At 40.3% G+C, this 25,886-nt stretch overlaps 1 protein-coding gene and 1 long non-coding RNA gene across 2 annotated transcripts in view; one reads left to right on the top strand and one right to left on the bottom strand.

Annotated features, from left to right (window-relative positions):
* Positions 1 to 19,886, bottom strand: part of ARID4A (AT-rich interaction domain 4A) — a 47,338-nt gene extending 27,452 nt beyond the window's left edge. Inside the window, 10 exon segments of the mRNA XM_036383761.2 lie at positions 731 to 807; positions 2,508 to 2,587; positions 3,984 to 4,116; positions 4,680 to 4,774; positions 4,877 to 4,956; positions 14,412 to 14,502; positions 15,428 to 15,493; positions 17,855 to 17,965; positions 19,152 to 19,213; positions 19,839 to 19,886. Of these exon segments, the coding sequence (XP_036239654.1) occupies positions 731 to 807; positions 2,508 to 2,587; positions 3,984 to 4,116; positions 4,680 to 4,774; positions 4,877 to 4,956; positions 14,412 to 14,502; positions 15,428 to 15,493; positions 17,855 to 17,965; positions 19,152 to 19,157 (739 nt within the window). The 5' untranslated portion in view covers positions 19,158 to 19,213; positions 19,839 to 19,886.
* A 337-nt stretch (positions 19,887 to 20,223) lies between these two features.
* On the top strand, positions 20,224 to 25,480 carry LOC118686913 (uncharacterized). The gene is made up of 2 exons (XR_004980272.2): positions 20,224 to 23,608; positions 24,759 to 25,480. It is a non-coding gene; the product is annotated as an uncharacterized LOC118686913 (long non-coding RNA).
* The last annotated feature ends 406 nt before the right edge of the window (positions 25,481 to 25,886 follow it).

The raw sequence follows: 25,886 nt of genomic DNA on the forward strand, positions 1-25,886 counted from the left end.
TTTTTTTGGCTGTTCTAAAGTTCTTGTACTGTGAAACAGTTATTAAGAACAAAGTAGAATAGAAATCATATAGTATTAGACAAATCAATCAAAACCACCTCAACCTTTTATTTGAAGCATTTTAAATTTTGACTTGTTAAGCAGCTGCTGCACATCTTTACTCAAACCAGATACTGTTGTTGAGTGGGGATTTTCTTGTTGCTGGGTGGCATTTTAAATTATAATTTTTAATAAATACAATCAAAACATTTCTCTTTAACACATTTCATGTTTTGATGGATTCTGGTATCCATGTCATCTATCCATTCATCCAATTCTGTAATTATATTTTTAAATTAAACATTAATCACAGACATGTTATGAAGTTTACACCCTGCTGTCTAGGTATCTTTAAAGTAAACAGTGTTTTGAGCAATAGCACAAAATTTTAGCATTAGGAGAGGTAACTATATATTCCATTGCTCACTGACACTTCAAATAGACCACACTGAAAATACTCTATTCATTTTCCACAAATTTGGACTGGATCAAAATAATGGACTAAAAATAAAATAAAGAAGATTTCTACTAGACGAAGCTATATCCAAAGTTTCTCTAATTTCTCCCATTTAAAATTGTTTACAAAATATCCAAGAGCAATTATCAGAAATTAAATTTATCAACAAATGTAAAAAGAACCTTTGCATGCAACCTTTGCATCTTTAAACACCTAGAATTTATTCTAAATTACCTTTTTTAGGAGAGGACTCTGATTTTGGTAAGTCTTGAAGATCTAGCTCCTTAATGTCTTTTCTTGCTATTGAATAACTGAAAAAAATAAGGTTTTGTGATTACATCACAGAAAAGCAAGCATTTGATTTAGAAAAACAGCAATTTCTAAAATTTTCAAGAGTTATCATCCACTGCAAGGTCCTTGCTAACAACTAACTGCCTAAGGCACTTGTTGTGTATGGTCCAAATAGAAGAGTAAGTTTCTCAGGGTAAGTTTCCAATCTTTGACATCCAGGCATTACAGTAGCCTTAAGTAATTAAGAAAACTTTGTAAATGTCTTTTATTGTAATTGCTTAATCTGCACAAATTTGCAAAGGTTAAACAAGCAGACAAAAAAAAATAATTTCTGAACTGCAAATCTGCACAAGAATGAACAGCTGCTCTCCAAAACAAGGATCTAGCTAAGAGGACAGAAGCAAGTCCTCTATTTTCAAAATGCCTTTTTACTAGCACAGAACAACAGTGAAGCCAATTCACAGATTTGCATTGATAGACAGTTGATTTTAATTTTTAAATTACAAAAGTGTTCTCACAGCAAAACATATGGAGGTTGCTCTGTTCCAAAGTCATACTGGATATCCAGTCACTGAGTTACAGGAGAAATCCCAACCAAAATGCAGGGAGAGCCTTACAAGTGAGTTAGCCTAACACATTTTTTTTCCTTCTTTCATTATATCAGAAAATCTGGAGTAAAACTTTACGAATCAGAGGCTGCCATTTTCTGAAGTTAGAGCTATTAGGTTATGGGAGAAAAACCAAAAACTCAGACAGAGCATATCTAGATGTTTCACCAGTAACATTCAACCTTCAGCACAGAGCCAGGCTTATCCAGAAGGCTGATGATTTATCCACATGAAGAGGCCAAAATGAACCAAATCTTCAGGTGCTTGAAATGCATTTCAGTAATCAACTAAATAACCTATTCAAAATCATGGCTATCAAAAATCAAAAACTGCTCACTTTGAAAGAAAGAGGGTGACAGGCGGCCTTTGGCAAGGAAATTTTTATTTACAATCTGTTACCACAGATGCAATGCAATAACAATGAAGAGAAATAAAGGGGAGCAGCCTTAAAAAACCCAAAAGCAGTCTTCATGCTCTTATGAATACATAATTCATTATATAAGACACATCTCTGTCTCCCTCTCCTTCTTCTTCCTTTGAGAATGGAGGATAGACTAAAAGGACTCTTCCTTCTTTTTGAAGGAATATGGTTCAGGTTCTGGAAACATTTTCATTTTAACAATTCTATGTGAATTCTCTTTTCTATTAAAAAAAAAAGTAGATTGAACCCTTATAAACTATCTAAACAGCTATGGACATCTGGGCACTGGAAGTAATGAAACAGATACCCAAACTATTACAATTGACACCCATACAGAAGGTAATTTAAGGCAGTAAGGGAAATAATTAAAACCAAAACTCACTTTAAAGGATAGAAATTACGTAAAAAAATAAAGGTAAAAACATCCAAGTGTTTACACTTGAAATTATTGATACTTTTACATGAAGATGCACCAGAAACTTTCTTGATTCAAAGAATTCTTATTGTTACACAGAATGGAAAGAAGGGTGAGGAAGCTGGAAATAGATTGTGAATGCCAAATGTGTCCATCCAGCATTACAGAAAACTGCACCCTCTTCCTTTTGGAAGAAATAACATCTCCAGGAGCAATATGTGCTGAATTTCCCAGGTTCCCCCCACAGATCTGGCACCAAAGTGAGCTGTCACTTACAATTTGGAGTCTGCAAAGGAGCGAACTAAACACTGGTCCTTCTTCACGGTGACATCGTCATTGCAGCTCGGGGACACCACCTGAGGAGCCAAGTAAAACATTCCTTTATAAAAAACCCAAAAAACTACACACCAAAACCAACCAAACAAACAGACAAAAGCTGATCCTGAAAGGAAAGAAAGATGGACTGCAGGAAAACTGCTGTTTGCTGTTTCTTCTATTATATTTCCAGTATTGGATAAACAAACCTACTTCCATTTATACTACTAAAGGCCAACAACAACACATTCAAGAAGCAATTTACCCCAAGCTATTGACTTGTTCTTTACAAGCCAAAAAAGTCTAAAATTTCATTTGAAAACTAATCTGCTGAGGTCACATCACAGGATCCTGTTCATTGACTCTGCTTTTTTATGTCTTGTTCACACAAAAGTTTTTTAAAGCATCTATTTAAAAAGTCACAAATTTTATTTTATACTAGCTTCTGATTTTTGGCATTTAAACTGCGAGTTAAGTTGGTTTTTTGGTTTGTTTTGTTTATTGAGGTGTGGATAATATAAACCACTGTGAATCCACCACATCCTTCCACAGCAGTATCATCTCTAGGTCTAAAGCAAGTGACAAAAATACATTTGCAGTATTTGTATTACCACAGACAGAACAAGTTTATGTTTTGCTCTAGAAGATATATCAGCAAAAAATGTTAAATGCAAATATATGACCTCCAAGTACTTAACCCAGCAGTTCAGAACCATGGTAAATAAAAATCTGTCATTACTAAAGGGAGCTGCAATCAGAACATGTACAATACCACTTTTTAAATTGAGGTACATACAGGGGGATGAGGCAGTGTCAGCTGTTCACCCTACATCACACCATGTCTGAAAATAGCAAAAAGTTTTCTACAGAAAGCAAATTTTAACATGCACATGTAAATTTCTTGTGTGCATCAATAAGATGCAAAGTTTCTGCCTTTACAATACAGGTCCACTTGAGCTTGGATTTATTTAATTTATATTTATTATCAGCAGTGGCAATGAACAGCTGTACCATTTATTGACAGTCAAATAAAAATAAGCACCAACATCTGCTCCTAGAGTAACTGACCACTAGTACAAAAGCAAGCATCAAAGAAATCAGTATTTCATGAAACTGAAAGTCTAGGGAAAAAGACAATTACATTTAAAAAAATTTCAAATCCCACTGCAATTAAAATTCATAAATCTAGATCCTCTTAAATTGCCTAGGAGTGCAAGTCCTAACATATTTTAATTTTAGAAGAAAAGTATCATTACACACTGATCATTTTATATGCAGTTCTAAAACACTTGACTACCATGAAACTAACTCACACATAAATGTTAATCTCTGCTTTCCTACTCTTCAGAAATACTGCAAAACACTTGTATTTTTAGCCAGCATGGGAGTAGAGCTTAGCCTGACTGCATTCACAGCTTTGCTGCAAGAGGAACTCACCAAAGCTGGGTACCAGTCTGCCTTCTCTGAATTACAAGTCACACTCACAACCTTGCCAAGCAATTCATCGTTGAGGCGCCTCTTGTCTTCATCCTCTTCTTCACTACTTTCTTCTTCCTTTTCATCTTCAGTACTGCATTATCAAAATGTATAATATGTTAAAGTTTGTCTGAAGTCATTACTTGAAAACCAAAAATAGCTTACAAGATTTTTCTTCCCATTTCGCAAAGCTTCAAAAACAGTTGTAATTTTAAGAGCTGAAATTGCTTGAAATACACTTAAATATTAAGTGCACTTACTCAGTAAGAGGAGTTTTATAGGAATTCTTTCTAAGTAGCAGTATTTTACAACACCATCATGTTAGAATTGGAGACATGACTCAGGTTTTGATTGTGCATAGACATGAAATGGAGAAAAATCCTCTTTACCCCAAAAATTAAAAAGCACCTTTTTTTTTTTTACTGTGTTCAATATCAAGAAGGTTAAAAAATCCTACATTTCCTATTAGATGAAAGAAGCATAAGTATTCTTAAGGATACTACAGGGAAAAAAACCTTCCATTTCACAGTATTGCCAGCATATGACCATGTCTGTCAGCTGTGCACAAAATTCAGGTGACAGAGCACTCATTCAATGGGACTGCTTCAGTTTTAGCAAAGAACACTAAAGGAAAAGCAGAACACTCTCAAAACTCACACAGGAAGAGAAGATCTTCTCCCTCTATTAGATTTCTTCCCAATAACTGGAGTTCCAAAGTGCTCTGGATTGGTTAGTGGCAGTTGATCAAGTGTCTGCACAGAAAAGGGGGAACCAACAATGGTTTGCAATATTTTGTTATAAAAGAAATATGAATTAACTATTTCTTTTTAATTCCATGTCCACCACTGCCTTACCTCACTTTCTGCAAAGTGCCTTTCTCCCTTCAAGCATAATGAAGTTCGTCTCAAGGTCCTTTCATCACCGTCATCAAAAACTAGGGGGAAGCCAAGAAAGCCATCAGCACAAGCTGATCAGATCTCAATCCCAAGTCTACTGCTTATCCCACAATCAAGAACATTCTCTAAAACATCACTTTCAAGCCTAATTTACTCACTCTTTAGTCCACAAGCAAAAGGAAAGTCAGTATTCAGGATTCAGTCTTGGAATAGGTTTTCACACAGAGATTCAAGCCAGGACCATGTAAGGCTTTGGATGCAAGTCTCAGTGTAATTTAGACATTCTTCTCATCAATACAACTGCACATTTCAAACCACAAGCCTGGCTGCACACTAGTTACTATCATCTAGCAATCTCTGGGGTTTGTTTGGTTTTGTGGATTTTTTTTCCACCCTATACATTTCTTCCTTCCTTATCATCATTTAATAAATATGGTACTTTTTACTTCTCCTCTTGCTATGAGCAATCCCACAAAAAGATCAATGGAAAGAAAAACAAGTTTCTGCTACATTATCAATGCCATCTTACAAACAGATCAAGATACTGGAAACCTGCAATTCCAGGTCTGACACTTGATAAGGAATATTTAGTCCACATTCTGTTGTGTTGTATCTCGTGAATAGGAAGTTCCATCCATTTCCATCAATACACAGCAGAAGAAGGATAGAACACTATGAGGCTACTGCAAGCTTTGCCTGAGAAAGATCTGTTCTTCAGTTTAGATAAAACTCCTCCAGGAAAATTTCCCTGAAGAGAAGAAAAGCAAAGTTCCCAATTCCCCCTGACAGCAAAGAGCAGAGCCCAGGTGGCTGCAGGCTGGAATCCCAGCAAGGTCCAAGTTTATTTGTGTGGGGTCAAAGTACAGAACACAACACTTCCCTATATTTAAACTACTTGAAACAGGCTTACTGTGCACTAGTGAAAGAAAGTTTCAAGTGCTGTGCATAGCAGTATGGTAATTTTGGCATACTTCTTAAATTAATTAAGCTGGATAAGATAAGCTTTAAGGTTCCTCCATCTTCAGAGTAAATACTGCTGTGGTATGCTCCATATGCTCCACTAGTGAATTATCTTAATGGCTCAGAACACTTGTGCACACAAAACAATTAACTTTTCCCCCTCCAAAAATCTCAAACTACTACATTTTCAAGAATAATCATTTTAGGGGACAAATGGCTGGTGACTGACAACAAGTAACTTGATTGAAAAAAAGGAAACAGAACCTAATACTTGACAATAGAACTAAACTGCTTCTTTTTATTTATTAACTCCAAAATTGGAAGCTCTATCTCTTTATTTAAAGCTAGTACAGGAGAGGGATAAAGCAAATAAACTGTTCATAAAGTAGATGACATATACCAGTTTTTCATCCTTAAAAGATTAAATGTTATAAATACTGAAGCTTAAGTAAAATACCCTCAGTGAAATACACTTAAATTAAGACACAAAGGAAATTATGACAATCAAGATTAACAATTTATGTTGTGGACATGTACAAAGTACCTGCAACTGCCAGTGTAGCTGCAGAACATGGAGCAAAACATCCTTGCAGAACAACAAAGTGTAAAAGAACAGCATAAAGAGAAAGATTTCCTTAGCTACATAAGTGATCACTTTAATAAGTTTCAATAGAGAAAAGATAGCACCATTTGTCATACCAAAATATCAATTATTTGAGTTACTAAGGTGGAGCCAAGTAAGGAGTCTCTCCAATTAATCATGATGCTTGAAGTATTTCATAATAGTAGCTACTTCAAACTTGCTTCTCCTCTAGGGAAAACACTTGACTGTGCCTTACTGAAAGGGCAACCAGAAACTCACACTGATAAACTCAGCACCTTTAAAAACACAAGCATTTCTTAAACTAAATAGGCCTTGTGGTTTCCATCTCACTCTTGAGAAAAATCTGCTACACCAAAGTACTGCTCATATTCATGTCACCCCGTGAGTGACTCTTTAATGCCATCCTAGAGGATTTAAGGGAATGTCTGTCCAAGGCACAGTATCAAACATTAAGGATTCTGTAAATATAAGCAGGAAGGCAGATGGCACAGTTTTTGGCTATGAGATATTTTGAAGCTGTGATAACAGTCATGTCAGAAGAACTTAATGCACTCTAAGCTGCAAATTCATTCCTCTTTTTAATCTCATCCAGAAGCAAGGTTGTTTAACTCTAGCTAAAATGCCTACAACTAACAATCAAACAAAAAACTTTTAATTTAAATGATCTTCATTCCTTCAACAGGTTATTGCTCCAACTCCAAATTCTTCAAAAGGAAAAATCCTAAAGGTTGTGCTTTATAAGGAAGATTTACTGAACAGTGAGAGGGCAGGAAACAGGAAGAGAAGCCAAGGAGCTATCTCCCCATCCACACAGACACAGTGAAGTCATCAAAGGATGTGTTTACAGTGTCACCATTCTCATCTCTAAAGAGGAAATTACTGTTCTGTCTTTCCAAAAAAACAAGGGTGAAAAAGCAGAAGCCCTTGAGCTCCTCCCATTGCCTCATCTCACAGTGGGCAGGGGCTTGCTGGGGAAACAGGGTGCAGGAGCAGATTTCTGGGAAGGGAAGGATACAAATTAGCCAGGAACTGCTCAGTGCTGCTGAACAGCCAAGGGAGCATCCCGGGAAGGAAGGGAGAAAAGCGACACTTCTGCCGGGCAGAGCCCTTTCCTCCAAACATGCTCCTTAATGAGGAACACTGACAGAAGGGGAAAAGAGATGAGTAAGCAGCACAACCTGGAGGAACAGTCTCTGCCATAATGCTTGGTCTAGTCCCAAGAACTGAGTCCAATATGTTCCATACAGAGCATATTGACACAGTGACAATAAAATGGAAATTTTCTGAATTTTGCTGCATCTCGACCTTGTCTGCGATAACAGGAAAGAAACAGAATTGGGTTTTTTCTGTTTGTGGAAATCTTCACAACCTAATCTAGGACAGAAAAATAAAAACAAACTTCCCAGTGGTGATCAATACAACACTTTGCAAGAATTAACCAAAAAAATATTACTAAAAGTTCAGTGCCTCAAAAATGCAACTTTAAACTCGCTATTGGTGAGCTGGTATCTTCCATTTCCTGTCTATAGCAGACTTGTATACACCATCAGTAAAAGCCCACTAACCCTGTCTTTACAATAAGGCTGTCTCAAGTTTGGTTTTCATGTATTTCAATACATAATACTAACCAGTCAACTAATCAAAATCATTTTTAGGAACTGTGAAGAAGCTTGTCACAAAATACTACAGATCAGTTTGACTACATCTTGTTTAGAAATATATATATAGCTACATTATAAATAGATTTAAGGAAAAAAAAAATCCAAGACAGAAAGGGGAGAAGAGAGAAGAACTCTAGAGACAACATCCTCATGGCAGTTATAAGATGACTTCCACAGAGCCACCAGTGTCACCAGGACACCGCAGCGTCTGTCACAGTTCTGTGACACACAAGTGCCCAGGGAAAAAACCCTCAAGGCTGCATCAACTTCAAATCCAACAAGTTGTGTTACTGCTGCTGCCCAAACCAAGAGAGATTAGATTCTACACTGCAAGGAAACAATTTTGTCTCATTTCCCAATCCATTGAGAAACTTTTAAGTCACAAAGACAATGAAATGAAAGTACATACCACAAATTAAAGCTGTTCAGTGTCACTGTGCACACTGAATTATTCTCACTGGCTGCCTGGCAAAGCAGCAATTTATGAACTACAAGAGATGCTGTCTAGGAATATCTTGACTAATGTGTGCAGACTTTGCAGGTACTTGGGGTTCAGCTGTGGAAACAATATAGAAAGTACCAGGAGCTGTGCAGGGCCTGTTAAATGTCCTTGTAGACAAGGGCTGTACTACTAATTCATCACTGTAAAAGGACTTAAGAGCAAGTATTGCACTGTACTGTGCTACTGAGGCACCACACAACTAAAATTTAATATTTTTAAATGATTTTAAGTGAGCCCAAGTTCCTCTTACAAAAATATATTTGAAATATCCCAGAAGACAGGGAAGTTTGAGTGACCTTTTAGGCTACACATAGAAAACTATCACCTCATAGACAAAAGCCTGCTGCCTGAAACTGCTTTTTCTGAAATGTCAATCTTACTATTGTCACACATAAAAGAGATTAGAGAAAAAAAATCTACCTCCTTGCTTTCCCTGGAGTATTGTTTGTACACAATTTTAAGATATTTTTAACACTCAGTTCACAGAGTAACAAAGGTGGTTTTAAAAGCAAAGGTTAGATCCAGTTGATTTGTAACAAGGTTCTACTGCTAAAATACTATTTTTTTCACTACAAAATCTTGCTTCTCTATACACCTGCTCCCTAAACAAGTGTAAACACAACACAAAGTGCTGTTCTTTTTTTTCTAGATTCTCCAGAGAGCTACTGCAGCATTTTTATGTGCCACAGGTGCACCTAAACAACACATCCCATGGAAGGGCTCTGGACAATACAGGGTTTTCTCAAATCCATGCAATTTTTAAGAGAAAAATAACAAATTTATGGTGGGTCATGGTGGTGGAGAACACCAGCCAAGTGCAGGCAAACACCTGTGGTTCTGGATTCCTGGGTGACACATGCACAGCCCAGAGCTGATGCTGGTGCCACGTGGAGCTGAGCAGGGTGCTGGGAACTGGTCAGACCAGCCCTGCAGACATGGCCAGTGCCTGGCACACAGCACAGGATGGGACAAACCAGCAGCTCTCTGCCATGGATGGACCCAGCTGGCTGTGGGGGCACTGAGAGCTCCCAGCCCCCCTGCAGGAAGAGCTTACAGCTGTAGTGGACCCAGGACCAAGCCTATTCTTCTTAGCATAAATATCTCCACAAAGCATCTGCAGAAAACTGCTTTTAAAAAGAGGAAAATGTGACTGTAAATAGCTCCTGTTAGCAACCCTGCTCCTAAAGTCCTGGGACATCAATGTTGGTTCATTTGCTGATAAATATCCTCAGCATTATAAACTGGAATTTTCAAAATCCATGGAACATGCAAGATGACTAAAACCAAGTCCTCAGTATCTTTAATTTCCATGACCTCACCACCACAGTAACGTGAAGTGATGCAGTTGTGGCTCAGACTCCACTTCATACCCAGAACAAGCACCCAGGGCTCTAACTCTGCTCACACACACTCAACTCAGCCCTTCCTGGAAACTGCCACCATGATTACATGAGAGGAAGAAGCCACCAACAGAGCTGTGGGGCTCACTGAGGTGCCTCAGGAGTGTTTGAAAGGCAGAAGTCTCCAAAAGTAAAGAATCACATTCCCTTTCCCTCTCAGCAGTACATAAAATCCTGATAACTGACAGCAAGGTCTGCCAGAAACTGCCAAGACCTCTCCCTGTTTCTCTCTCCTATTTTCTACTCTTTTCACAGGAAACATTACTGGAAGTTAATAAATATTTTTTATTTCTTTCTTCTTTAGAAACACTTTTCCATTAGTCTACCTAGCAAAATACAAGGCTCAATATATTTGATCTGGTTTTGTTTAAACTTGTTTAAAGTTGTAGAAATTATATTACATAATAAAAAGAGACCTAAGCACACACAGATCACTGACCTGAGCTTTTTCAAAGGAGAGATGACATGGGGCAAACCAGGCCATTCTAACAGCAACTCCTGGATGCTTGCTCAAATGAAATCCTGTTTCTTACTCATATATATATATCTATATATAGATATAGATATAGATATATATATATATATATATATATATATATATAGATATATAGATATATAGATATGTATTACATCACTTCTAGTCTGTGCAGAAGTGATACAAAAGTGTTTCCTCAAAGAACATCTACATAAGGATTTACGTTTTCTGAAATTCTGGTAATGCTTGTAAGACTCCAGGAAGAGTGTGAGAGAAGGAAAATACAACAATGCACTTTGTAAGATGTGGTCCAGGTTGTGATTTCTTTGTTTGTCAGTCATTTCAGACTTTATTTCAGTATTTACCTGAAGCATTTTACAAGTTAACAGAGAATCAGGTGGATGGTACACTCAGTAAACTGTAATTCAGACCTTGTTCAGCTAAAGCAGATCTGACAGACCATTCTAGTTCTATGCAATTATCACCTAATATATTCAGCACTTCAAAAGTATCAATGCAGCACTTGGTAATTTGTAAATTAAAGAAGTTCAGTTTAGATAACTGCATTCTAAAGAAAATACCATCAAATCGTTGAATCACTTAGTAAAATCACCAGGCCCAACTGAACCATTTGTTAACCAGAGAACTTAAACCCCTATTAGTGTCACATCACTTTGGATTTGAGGAGTGCCTTGTGCAGTGACACTTCCCAGACACTTTAAACTTCCACTCCAAACAGCTTTTGCCTCTTTACCTGCTTATACTGAAAAGCTGAATTTCAAAGGTAACTTCATAAGTATTTCAAATCACAGCTGAAATGTTCAGTAGGACTACATGGCTAGATTAACATCATTGTCATATAAAAAGAGGTCAAAAAGTGATTCTGTTGAAGCTACAATAAAAATAAAGCCTTGTTTATTCTGGGTACATGAACACCATTAATAGACAGGAGATAATGTTGAAATACACAAACTGATCATCACTGTGGCTCCTGCATTACAGTGCTGGCAAAGTAGCCCATTATAGCAAGCTCAGCACTTCCACTGGTTCCATTTATTGACCAAAGCAAAGTAGTTCCAGGTGGCTTTTCTCCTTTACATCCCTACATGAAGCTGATATGCAAAAGTGAACATCATCACTTCTTGCTAGGCACACAGGCAGCTTGTTTTGGCATTTTTTACACATCTGTACTCAATACTCTGAAAATGTTTGCCTGTATGTATTCCTGGTTTCATTAAGCAGAGATCAGTTTGCTTTTAGATCACTGAGAAAGAGATGTTAGATAACAGAGAATAAATAGTAAGGGAAATGCACAAACTACTGAAATACAAGCTTTCCCTTGTGCTTCCATCCCAAAACGTTCAGGAAGGCATCCTGTAAACCTGGAGTCTGGTTAATCCACTTCCCTCTCAGCTGTCAGGGAGTTTGTGGAGCAGCACAGCCACCAGATACTGAAAAGCAACCAATTCAACTGTTTGCTTTACCAGCACAATAAATACACATCTCATGTCTACCCAAAACTCTCTGCAAAGACACAGTGGAAACAGCAGGCTGAAGATAAAGCTTATTTTTCACATGTCAATATTCCTGTGCTCAGCCTAGAACACTTTCCCAGTTTTAACTGCAGAAGAACCAATGCAAACCTGATGATCTGCAAACTTGATGATCTGCTTACTCTGGTCAATGTTACCTGTGCTTTCAACACCAACAAGCAACCCTCCACAAAGAACAAAACTGTTCTAAGACCTAAACCCAACAATTACAGTTGTATTCTCATAGTTAAAGCACCATGTAACAGCTCTGCAAGTTCATTTACCATAAAATTACTTAAATCCCCCCTGAGCTCCAAATTTTTACAAAATCCTAGCAGTCATAACATATTTGCATATGGAAAACATATTTTATTTTCTCCATTCTGTCAAAAAATATTATCTGGGGAAAGAAAATTACAGTAGTTAATTAATCCATTGGTTCAAATTTCTGAGGAACAGCACTTAAATAAATGTGTGTAGCAAAAATCATGGCACGCATGATTTCTCTCTTACATAATTGGGGAGAGTTCAACAAGTTGTTAAATATAAACAACAATCCATTAATACAGGGCAGAGCATTTATTCACTGTTCAAATTTCCTGCTCATCAAGTAAAGATTTTTTGGCAGAAATGCACTGCTCAAAAGAAAAGAGGGAAAAAAAATAAAGTAAAAGAAAAAAAGAAAAAAACACAGACAAAACTCATGCCCCAAACAAGGGATTTAAAGTTCACATGTCAAATGTAAGAAGACAAATGTCTTCTGGCCCAAATTCAAACAGAATTAGCTGAAAGTGCTACTTGAAAACTGAAATCAGCTGGGAGTTCTACAATTAAAATGTTAACTCATAAACCATGAAATTGTGCAAGACTGTGTTTCTTATCACTTCTGTAACAGAATGGTGAACCTCTGAAAATCTATAAAGAGAAGTTAAAGGTCCAGTGTTGTACCTCGAGTGTGTCACATCACAGCACTAAACTAAGCAGATTTTAAATCTTCTGCACTCCAAAATAATCCTGCCTTTCCTCCCTGACCTGACATCCACTACAATTTTACAGCAATGTTATAATCCTGAAGAAAAAGGCAAAGAACAGCGAGCTTTGTCAACCAGCTTAGAGTTAAGGCACTCACTAACAATAATAATCATAAAGCAATAAATCCTTCCAAATTATCTGCAGAGCTTTATCCTGATCCCACCAAAGACAACAGAACCTCACCTACTGCAAAGGAAATGCTGAATTACTGAAAACAGCTTATTTAAATCTTAAAAAGGGGTTAATGAACCAAAATGATTAAGAGTTCATGGGACAGAGGACTCCTCAAGAGAGGATGGAAGAATACGAAGTAAAGCTGAATAGATTTGGTACCCAAGGCAGCTAATGAGAAACACAGAGTTTAAATGTACAAGTCCTAATCTCCAAAGCAATGCCCAAGAGTAGCATGTACAGCACAATTAACAGGAGCAAGTTCCTTCTAGGCAACTATTGGGGAATAGAAGGCTCCACTGCTGGAAGAAAGTTGTGCAAAAAAAAAAGGATGGGTGCTTGCAAAGCCCTCTGATTCAAATACTGTCCTTTTATATTTGCTTCTGTACTAATACTTGAATGTCCCTGAGTTCTGTCATTCTGTTCTTAAAGCTGTTTCAGAAAAATCTGGAGATCAGAATTATTGGAAATAAGGAAACTTGTCTTACAATGAATTCTTGTTCAACACTGACATTTCGCTGACCCTGCATTCTGAACTTTCTATTTCAACCACTTAACACCACATGAGCCTCCAACACGAGGAAAAAAGTTGTTCTCTATTTTTCTTTAGATCATTATTCAAAAATTTTATTAAAGGAAACAGCTATTCACATTATAAATGAATGTCTCCTCTTTTCTTTTTATTGTGTGGTATGTGATTCTTCTCTTAAAAAGAAATAGATTCTGTCTTCTATCCACCTTTTCCTTGTGTACAAGCTTGCACACAATGCAAGGAGGCTCATATATTTCAGTCATCTATTTCATGCCACAGATTTTCAGCTGGAAGAATGATTTTACAAGGTTTATGTCTTCAAATCTGCAAAAACGATTCTGAATTTCACTGAGTGCAACCGCTATCATTACAGGTACATTGTGTCAAACAAAACTTGACTATTCAGCCCTGCAATTACCTGTGCAAAAGCCTCCCTGAACAACAATTAATTATTATCCTGCTTGAAATGGAAAAGGAATCAGATGTGGACAAGTTTAAAAAAAGTCCCCTCCAAAAACTATCTTAGATTTTGCAAAACAAGATGTAAATTACTGAGATTGTTACCTATAATTAGAAATATACTGTTCAAAGATTACAGCCCATAAAAGAAACGTGGCCACTCACCTACAGTGTACCAACTGGCATCTGTCAGCTTGCTGATAACTGCTTCCTGAAAAGATCCATCAGGCATTTTGGTTTCAACCATTGCTCCAACCTGCAACAAGGAGCAGCTCAAGGTTACCTGGAATTCCACACTTAGAAAATTGATAAAAACACATTGATCCTCCCAGCAAGCCAGATTTGCTTTTAAAGACTCCATTTAGCTAAATGCTGCTTTGAAAGTTTAGTTATTGAAAGACCCTGTTTAGTTACAGGTAAGAACAAAGGTCCTTCAGCAGGAAGGCTGAACTACAAGCAGACACCAAAGCACTGAGAAATTCAGAACATCTAATTCAGCATGACTTCATCATCTCAAGAAATAAAAAGCCAACAGAAAACAAATACCCAAAGTCATTAATTCATTAGTGATAAGCATACAATTACTAGTATTTCTTATATTTTAAACACAGTTCTAGTGTCAGCTAGATCAGAATTTCAGTAGCAGCCTTGGTGCTCCTGCAGGAGCAACACAGAAAAGACAAATACAAGATGACCTTCTCTGGAGAACTCTATTTGCATTCAGTGCTCATAACACAGCTCTGCATTTTAGCACACAACTGTTACACACAATGAAAATACAAACAAACACCTTTTTATATAAAATACATCAACTCTTCTAGAACACTGAGTAATTGTATTTACTCTTGTCTAATGGGCTTGAACATGGCTTGGCACTCAAGTTGTTAATTACTTCTGAGAAGTTTCAACATTTCATTATTTTTCCAAGAAGTTTTGTATTTTATGAGAAGATACAAAAATTCCTGTACAGGCAAAACTGTGCATCAAGTACACAACACAGAGAAGCATAAACAGCTAAAAAAAATTCAGACTAATTCCTCAGAACCCATCTAATCTAAAGTGATGGGCCTCCTTCTGTTGATTTCTATCCTGAAGAACAGGTACCCACCTAAACAACTTCAACATTTAGGAGTTTTAGGAGATTTATGTGATTACCAAAAGAAGGCATGCAATATACATACTCTCAGAGGTCCTTTCACTTGGTCATCTTGCACTAACTGAGTTGAGTTATCCCCTTTCAAGACCACCTGAAAAATATTAATGAACTTTTTAAGACACATCTGATTTCTTAATAGCACACAAAAACCACAAGAAAATGTGTGTGTATATATATATATATATATATAAATCTTATTATTCACATTAAGATTATCAATTAGACTCAAATGTTACTCAACAGAAAACACTTGGCATGACCAGTTTTACTGACAGGAAGCCCCAAGTATCACATTTAATTTTTAATCTGAAACATCATAATTAAAGAATAGAGTAAATCAAACACCAGTCATTCCAAAGCAAAGAAAATACAATTTTAGGTGAGTTTAGAATTTGACTCAATCCAGGACAAACCTGGAATTGGGCTTCCAGATGAGATTAAGCAGTGGCTTTTTTTCTCTCTGATTCAACTGTGCCATTTCACTGACAACACTTTCAATACTAAACTACAACCAAAATAAAAACCTCTCTTTATTAATAATGTATCCAAAAAATCACCAAACTGGCCATGATAGAAGCATTTCTGCCACCTTGAGCAACTTTTCATGGTAAAGATGTGGAACACCACCCACGTGATGAAAATAAGGATCAGTTACAGTGTAAGTAAACTTTGCTTCTGCCTTTAAAATCCTACATTCTAGAAGGGAACAGTGAGGAAACAGAGTGAACATCATCCTACGCAGTTTAATTTTAAAAAAATCCAAAATTTCTATTTGTTTTCAGGAACCAAAAGCTCCAGAAGCTTGCTTTGATAGTGAGGTCCAGTTTTCTGGCTCCCCCAATTATCCTGCAAGCACAGACTCCACTGTACTGTATTTATAAACACAACAGCAGTGGCATGCCAAAACAGCAGCAGTATTAACACACATTCAGGTTCAAAATGCACTCGATGCTGCTACAAAATTGAAAATAAAAATTGCAGAGGGATGAATACAGGTTGTGCTGCTGCTCAGGAAAAGGCTAGGGGACGTTTTGGACTTTTTGCACTCTTGGCAAGAGTGCCAGGGTGTGCCTACACATCTTAATGACAGTATCAGGCTCAGCTTGTTAAAACTTCTATTGTTATAACAGAATCGAGAGCCAGGGACAGGAATTTCCACCGAGTCCCAGCAGCCTCGTGTAATTCCAAATCTTATCATGGAGTAATAAAGCATCTGATTCTAATGAGAAAAAGCAACTCCTACCTATTAACAGCCTAAATACTCTACCAGACCAAAGATGCAGACAAAATCAAGCTTGTCAGACCTGCACGCTGCTTCCTACAGAGCTTCTCATTAACACACATTTCAAAGAACACCACAAGTTGCCCACAGTACTTATTAAGAACAAGCAAAAGACTCCAGTATCTGAATTACATTTTTTTCTATTGATGAAAAGCACTCTGATAAAGTGATATGATCTATATATGTAAGTGAAGAGGCTGAGGATTGTTCTACTTGATGTAAGCATTAAAGCACACAAAAGCTTGGATGTGTAGTTACAAAAAGCAGTTTTCACCTCAATTTCTTGGGGATTTTGAGTCACTAAGGACTTATTTACATATCTTGGACAGCAGGCACTAAAGTAGGAAGTAGGAAGACTTTAACAAGACAAAGAAGAACAACAACTTCTGTATTTAATTTCAGTTTTAACTTGCATTTAACAATGTTTTATTCTTATTCTCACATAGTGGCATTTACAACGGTATTACAACACCAAAATGACAACTTTGTCTCCTGGCTGTTTTTCCAAAAGCCCTGTAAATGTGAATGAATGCTATGTGCCAGTGCTACCCATGCAAAAAATTCAGCTACAGCCAGAGCATGCTGCTTTAGAGCTGAATCAAGATGCTCAAAACTTCAACATTACCCTAGGCATTGCTAAAACTTGGCCTAAGAAACAAATTATTGCCACCTCTCTTGCTGTTAACTTATTTTTGCATTGCCTTTTCAGTTCCAAATTGTAAAAGTGAGAGTGCCAGTTGGTACGAAATGGAACTTTTGCTTCTGAAGAGGTTGCTCTTATTCCCTATTATTCATGTAAAGCCATAATCCTGTATTTGTGACATCAAAACTTATTGCTGGGAAACTGATGCATTCAAAAACAGAAGACAAATGCAGTCAGGAAAAAAGAAAGAAAGCAAGCTCATTTTTGTTCCAGCATCCCACTAAAAATATTATTAAAAAAACCAAATAAAAATAACAAAACTAAGCAAAAAACAAAAAAAAAACAAAAAAAAAACCAACCCAAAAAACTCATCCTAAACCAAAAAAAACAAAATATGAAAAAACCCATATTTAAGTGCTGTTTAAAATTCATACAGTGAAGTGATGAACATTTTCTAGTCTTCAGGAGTAGGATCTCCTGTGACAGCCCTCTCAGCACAATGCTCTAGCAGAGCCTCAGACACTCACCTTGACTTTCACAAGCCTCTTCACCGTCTTGATCTTTGCCTCACAGAAGGCACCTCGGTACTTGGCACTGACATCAGTCCCCACTGTCAGGTAGGCAGGCTCATCTGCTGCCTGCAGGGGAACAAAAACACAAAAACAAACTTCAGCTCTTACTTAAACTTACAGCTGCATCATCATGCATTTCATTTTACACCTATGCTTTTAGACCTGTTGACTTTTTAATTGATAAATTCCCTGTCCTTGAGATTGCCATCACAGAGTTCTTCAAAAGGGAAAAAAAAAAAACAACCCAACAAACAAGTTACAGGAAGTTTTGGTTTGTCACTGATGTTGACACACACCTCCTGTCAATTCATTGCCGGCCTCTCTCAGAAATGTTTTTGAGGATATTCACATTGATACTGAAGACATCTGCTTATAAAAAGGGCAACAAAGTAAAGGAGCAACTATTAACTCAAGTAGGTTCTATACAAAAAGGCAACAGACAGCTGTATTTTTCCAGCTATAAGCAATCCAATGACACAGATTATTTAAAACGTTTGAGATTGGTGTCATCCCAACACTTACAATTAAGTCTATAACATTCTATATATAGGATTTCTTTCCTGGTGACTAAAAGGAGACCTCTAGAGAAATCTGTTGCAATCTTTCAAACAGCTAGTAACAATTATTTTTCTTTCCTGGAATGCCTTTATTAAAACTTAATTGACAGTGCTTTTTTTAAGAGAAATATTCATCACGTTTTCCTTAACCTGAACTTTAATACTCAGCATTTCACTTTACCATGCTCATTGCAACCGATAAACAAGGACCAAATAACCACATTGAAAAGACAGGAAATGGGTGCAGAATCTAAAATAAAATGGGATATGCACGGGTTTTTTTTAATAACTTAATTATTTCATTCAACTCTGAAGGGAAAAGGAAAAGTTTTGTAAATTATACTGCAATTGTTGAGCCTTTGTACTGAGCAAACCGGCAACAGCAAAGGCGGGACAAAAGCTGTGGTTTTGCAAACTTGCCATAGCAGCTGCTGATACAGGAAGCGTTTAAAGACGGGAGCCCGAAGGACAACAACAACTCAGAGGCGATGAGGATGTTCCGAGCGCTCCTGCACGGCGGTGAGAGCTTTAAATCACCTGCACCTCGCCGGGGAGCAGGAACAGCACTCACAGCACGCAGCGAACCCCGCGTTCTCCCGCTGCTGCCGTGCCCAGACGGAGAGCGATTAAAAATGAAATCTCCAGAGCGCCGGGCGAACAGGGCGGCGATCCCCGCTCCCGCCGGAGCCGCCTACCTTCATCTTTCAGGGTTATGTGAGCGATTCCAGCTCCGGGACTTCTCCTCGCACGGGCAACACTGCAAAACAAGAGCGGGGGAGGCTGAGGGCTGAGCGCGGGGCTCCCCGCGAGGGGCAGCGGGGGGAGCCCGGGCAAGGCTCGGCGGAGGGAGGGAGGAACGGAGGGAAGGAGCCGCCGCCCGTCCCGGCCGCGCCGAGGGAGCGCGGCCGCCGCTTCCCGCCGGGCGGCCCCGCGCTCGGTGTGTGTCACGTCGCCATTTGCTCCGCGGGGCTCAGGGGCCGCCGCCCCCCACCCGCCCCGGCCCCCTCTCAACTTTCCGCGGCCCCGCCGGGCCCCCTCCTCCTCCCGGGACTTGTGCCTCCCGCCCCCCGGGGCAGCGCCGCAGCCCCCCGGCCCAGGGAGCGCGGGGGCCGAACCCGGGGATACCGGGACAGAGTTGGGGGGTCCCGGTCCCGGGGGTCCCGCTCTGTGAGGGGGGCGGCGCGCGCGCCCGTGCGCTCCCACAGGGCGGGGGAGGGGGGGCGGGGGGGGTTTTAAAGCGCAGCTCCCGGAGCCGCTTCGCGTCCCCTCCCCCGGGACGGCGGCGCGGCAGCCGCAACTCCGCCGCCGTCGCCACCTCCTCTTCCTCCTTCTCTCCTTCCTCCTCCTCCTCTCCCTCCTCCTCCTCGCGCGTCCCTTCCTACCTGCGAACTCCTCGTTCCGCAGCCCCCGCGCCGCCCGGGCCCCTCCGCAGACGGCGGCGGCCCCGGCTGAGCGCGGCCCCCGCTCCGCCCCCCCTCTCTCCCGCCCCCCTCCCCCCCCCCGCGCGTGCGGACCCGCCCCGCGCCGCAGCGCGAGCCCCAATAAACAAGCGGCGGGAGCGGGGCCGCTCCCATTGGCCGCCGCCCCGGCGCCCCGCGCGCATTGGGCCGCCGCGGACAGCACCCCCATTGGGTGGCGGCGTGGCCCCGGGAGCACGGGATTGGCCAGCGGCGGGGACCGGAAGGGGAACGGCGCGATGCGATTGGCTCGGGGCGGGACGGGCGGGAGGGAGGGGAAAGGACGGGGAGGGGGCGGGACGGCGGCGGTGGGGGCGGAGCCGGCGCGAGCGGCGCGCAGGCGCGGCGGCCGCGGCGTCGCAGGCGCCATTTTGTGCGCGACTCTTTCCCATTTTAGGCCGCGGGGAGAGGGAGGAGCGGGAGCGCCCGTGGGATCTGTGGAGGGAACGGCCGGGAGGCTCATCCTGAGCTCCGCTGAGGCGGCATCGCATCTCTTCCCGGCGGTATGACCCCCTCGCTGGGTCTCGGTGGCGGCCCCGCTTGCGGCGGCGATGGCGCAGGAGCGGGCCCGGCGGAGCCGGAAGTGGAGCGGCCGCCATGGAGGCGCCGGGACCGCCCGCCGTGAGGGCGCGGAGCCGCCGGGGCGGCCCGAGCGCCCCGCAGAGACACGCCCGGGGTGCAGGTAGGAGCTGCCGGCCCGCGCCGCCTTCCCGCGGGGGAGGGCGCAGCTCCGCCGCCCTTCAGCGGCCCCGTGACGCGTGTGGGGAGGGAACGCGCCCGGCTCCTGCTGCTCGAGCGCTTCCCCACGGTTCCCTGTGCAGGGACAGCGATGAGCAGTGGGGGGAGGCTGAGGGATTCTTCCGGGAGATGTGGGGGTGTTGTCGTGCCTGGGCCTGGAGTGCGGCCTTACGAGGCGGGACACCCGCACCTGTCAGAGTCCTTTGCGGGAGTTTGCTCTTAGAGACGAGCTTTGACTTTATTAAGTAGGAGTTACCGGTTAAAGGCCATGATAAAACCAAATGTTTTTTATTTAGTTTCACATTTTCACATATTATACAGAATTTTTTTTGTGGCTTATGGTAATACAAATAGTTTTTATTTTATTTATAGTTTTGCCTAGTTCTTATTCTGGACTAACAGATCCATAATTTTTATTCGAGAGTGATGAGCATCTGTTTGACAGTGCTCACTGTGAGCTAAAAGGCATCTCTTAGGGTTACCTAAAGCAACAGTGGAGGACCATAGTGTTAATTGACAGAAATACAGAAATAGATTATTAATTTATGTATGGTTCCCATGTAAGATCTGCTTTAAAGGTTGCTTTTGTATTTTTTTCTTTTTAATTAAATCTGATGCTTTAGAAATTGTCAAATAATGGGAGAGTTCTCTAGAGAGTTCAGTGAGCAGAGATGTGTGGTGCAGGTAAGCTCTGAAGGTTTAATAATGCACAAAGCACACAGGATTTGTTTGGAATTGACTGCAGGCAAGGCCTGACATGGAGGAAAGGTCTGGAATTCTGGTGTTTGGATCTGGGTTGTGAATACAAAGATGGCTGGAGATCTTTACAGAATGTGTAAAAATTGAGGCATTTAGCGTTGAGGGAGCTTTGATTCTGTGCTGTCATTCTGTTTTATGCAGGGGATAAACTGGAGAGTGTCAGAGAGGAACCTAGAGGGCACCTGGAGAGGGACTTTGGACAAGGGCATGGAGTGACAGGACAGGGGGAATGGCTTTGCACTGACTGAGAGCAGACTGAGGAAGGAATTCCTGCCTGTGAGAGTGGGCAGGCCCTGGCACAGGGTGCCCAGAGCAGCTGTGGCTGCCCCTGGATCCCTGGCAGTGCCCAAGGCCGGGTTGGATGGGGCTTGGAGCACTCTGGGATAGTGGAAGGTGTCCCTGCCATGGCAGGGGGGTTGGAATTGGATGATGTTTTTAAGGTTCCTTCCAACCCAAACCATTCTCTGGTTCTGTGATTTAGAATATATATATCTATCCTAAATATTAACAAAACTTCCCAAATTCCATTTGAATGTGAACTTCTGATCTCTGTGGAATGTGTTGGAGAAATCCTGGCTTGGATTTTTTTGTGAGCTGTTCCTGAGGCATGGTTTGTATCTCTGTACCGGGTGTAGAACCATTCAATAAATAACAGTTTGTGATTGAACTAATCAGTCTTGTTTCTGATTTCCAGCATAAAAATCCTGCCCCTGTGGATGTAGCAGTTAGAGCCAGCACAATTGGGAGGCTCATGGCACATCACCCACCAAGCTGCTGTGAGCAAAAGGACTTTATTTCTGTATAGCCAGTGAGCAGGAGAGGTGACTTGTTCTTTTATGGTATTTTAAGCACCTAAGAATGCCCAGTGGGCAGCTCAGCACAGCACAAATGTTCTCACACAGCTTAGGGATGATGTCTGGTGTCATGGAATGAGAACACTGTGCTTTTGGCAAGGCAGGAAAAAAGACTAATTTTGATTTCAATATTTTTTCATTGGAAAAGGAACTTCAGGACTCAAGAGTTACTCCATGGTACTGAAATTTTTCAACCTAAATGTCATTGTTAAACAGCTCTGAAACTCGAAGCCATCCTGGCTGTGCTGGATTTTTGTGCCCCATCCCCCTGTGCAAACTCTTTCAGGGAAGCTGTGGGAATGAGTGGAAGAAATGAGCAGAGGAGGTGACTTTGAGCTTTTTTATCATGGCCTGGTGTACTCATTGCACAAAGTTAACATCTGAGAAGCTCTAGAGTGGGACAATCACAGTAAGTCCTTTTAGGATCTAATTTCTCTGTAAACAGACACACTGTGAGGTAGAAACATTTCATTTTTTAGATCATTGTTCAAAGCAGCAGTGCTTGGTTATCTGTGTTAGTCCCAAAGGTCTTGTAGATGCAGCATGGGAGGTTTACCTGGGGAAATGCATTTGAGTTTAGCTTGAACAAATTAAAGGCTTCTTCATTTAAAAACAATTAAAAGCATTGAGGCACTCTAAGCATGGCACTGGTCATTGGTCACATGGAATTCTGAGTGATGGCTGTAAATTAGTAAAAACAATACACTTAAGCACTTGAAAATGTGTTTGGTGCATTAGTTGCAGAGTAAACATAACCCAGAAATCTTGCCCAAGGTCTTCCACACATGTGGCAGTGGATAAGAAAAAGCAAATTTAGGAATGTCTGTATCTTACATTCTCTTTATAAGAACAGCAGAACAAGTCACTGCTGAATGTATCATGTGGCTTCCTTCAGGTCACAGATAAAGTAAGGAGATTTCTGGGATAAGTGAGATGGTTTTATTCTGTTCAGTAATCACATCCTGCTCTTGACACACTGGGCTTTTTTGTAGCTAAAAGAACTCAGAATACATGTACAATTGCAGCCAAAATAGGAATATTAAAAATACTAGATACTGTAGGAATATTAAAAATACTAGATCTTCTTTTAGCACTGAGCTTCTTCCTATGTAGTGAAGTACAGTGCTACTCTGTCAGACTTTGCAGTTCAGGAGACTTTTACCTTTTATTTCTGTTTCCATTGTTCTTTTTTAATGCTCTTTTCCTTGGTGTTTTTGTCGTGAAATAGAGGATCTGCAGAAGTGTTGCCTATGTGGAACTGCAGTATTTCTGTGCAAAGTAAGGTCACATGCTTCCCACAAAGCTTTATTGTCCAAATGACTGCAAACTGCTCAGAGGAGCATGGTAAGAAGTTGTGAAGTGCATGTATAAAGAGAAAAAATCCCAATAAATTTGAGGTTGACAGCAAAAAACTTCAGGCAGTAATAGCTGGATTGTAAAAATGGAAGATCAAACCTTTCCTGGTCACAGAGAAAAATTAAACTATCAGCATTAACTTCCTCCATTTTTATAATGTGTGTGTGAGAGAGGGGAAAAAACCAAACCAACTTGAATGAAACCTGTTAAATGCTTACTTACATTTTCCCCAGCTCTGGGGCATTCCTGTCCTCAAGTTCAGAAAATGGACATTTAATTATTTAGACATTTAATTATTCAAACATAACTTCATGATGATTTTAATCCTTGCCTTGGGAGGGTTCTCCCTGGAGAAGACACAAAGCCCTCAGGAGGCCTGAATTGATGCATTCTCTCACTGAAGTTCAGTGCTGGTTTCTTGGATGTTTTGCAGCAGTGCAGTATCTTCTGGACATGAGTAATGATGAAAATATTTGTGATCTAGAGCACTGTCAGAAATATTTGTGTGAGAAAAATCTCAGAATTGCCATTTCTATCAGCTCTGCAGAAATAACACTCTGTAGTTGCTTTTCCCAGTAACACCAGTAAAGTGATCCATGCTCAGCTGGCCAAGCTCTGGCAGCAGCCTCAGTGATGTCCAGGGAGGAGCAGCCCCATTTTCTGAACAAACCATGTGCAGATTTTGTTGTGCTTTGTGGCTGCAGGTGTGAGCAGTGTGTGCAGGAATCAGAGCCCTCTCAGCTGATGGAGCTGCTGCTTCCCCCAGCTCTGATATCTGTCAGGCAATCTTGGAATGCCACACAGAAAATATTCCTTGTTTTAAGACTGATTTGGTAATCTTGTGTTTGGACAGAACAAGAGCTGTGTTGTAAGAGGCTATTTTTATTCTTTCTGGTATGGAATTTTATGATAGCTGACATATTTGTATCAAATGTTAATGTTGGCTAATTTAGGAACTACATGCTTATTGCCAGGGTTTACTTCAGCATGGATAGTAAAGCCAGTTTCTGCATGTTTTGGCAAGTGGTGTTAAGTTACCTGAATATAGATGTTTAATTTCAGTTTTGTTGTCTAATAAAGGGATGCAGGATATGGAATTTGATTACAAATACACTGAAATTTTTGTGTTATTTCTCAGGACTGCAAGTTCACGTTGGTGAGGATAGATACAGCTATCCTGGGGAAGTCATGCAGTGTTGCAAAACAACTACACAGCACTGCAGGGAAGCTGAAGATTTGTGCATCAGCTTTAATTTAGATGTGGCAAAGGATTCTGTCATCACCTGCAATCAAGTGATCAGCCTGTCTTTCAAAACTTGAAGTAGGTGCTTGAAGTCAAATGAGAATTTAGTTACTGTTCTGGGTAGCACTGCTCACAGGAGAATGTTCTTAGATATTTTTCAAAAGAACACTTTGGATGCCAGCAGTAAAGGTGAAGGATCAGATATTTATATCTACCTGTCATTAGTTCCCTTTCAGGCTTTCTGAGTAACATTTTTCGTGGCAGGCACACGACAGTGATTAGTACCAGAAATGTATTTTGTGCATGTTCAGGCTGCATCACTGCATCAACCATTCTAGTGTTGTAAACTTAATTATTTAAACTCTCTGTGCTTTTAAACTGGCTTCCAAATTATCTCTGCAGCATGCAGCCTTTTTTCTTGGTTTCTGAGGTGGAAACCTTATTCCTGATGTAAATTCTTTATCTGTGAAAGTTTTGATCTTTCAAGGGGAGAAAATAGGGGTTTTTTACAGGAATGAAGGAATAGTTTTGTTGGTAAATACAATCACTTACCCTTCTACAGATTGAATATATTTTATGTTCTTGAAATAAACTTAAATGGAAAACATTTAAACTTATACCTGAATCTCTAAATAGTCTGTATTCTTCCTAACAAAGTCAAATCTCTAGTTTATAATTACTGCTGCTTTAGTAAACTCCCATCTAAATCAAATGTACAGGGTAAAACTTGAAAGCAAAACCCATGTGGGTTTGGGAGAAGCAATTACTTATTTCATTGCTATGAAAACCAGCAGGAGAAAAAGTCTTTGAAGTTCTGCATGTTGTATTTGAAGAACCTTACTGCAGTCCTCTGAGTAAATTAAGATGCTGAAATAGAAGCTACTCCTCCATAAATATTTAACTTCTAAGATCTACTTTGTAGCAACAATGTGGTGACTTTGCCAGCCTTTTGTGATAGCACACTGGGAGGAAATGTTTAATGAGAGGTGTCTGTGCTGCCCATAGCTCAGATGTGACTTGCTG

Source organism: Molothrus ater, chromosome 6 (genome assembly GCF_012460135.2).
Source record: "Molothrus ater isolate BHLD 08-10-18 breed brown headed cowbird chromosome 6, BPBGC_Mater_1.1, whole genome shotgun sequence".
Lineage (NCBI taxonomy): Eukaryota > Metazoa > Chordata > Aves > Passeriformes > Icteridae > Molothrus > Molothrus ater.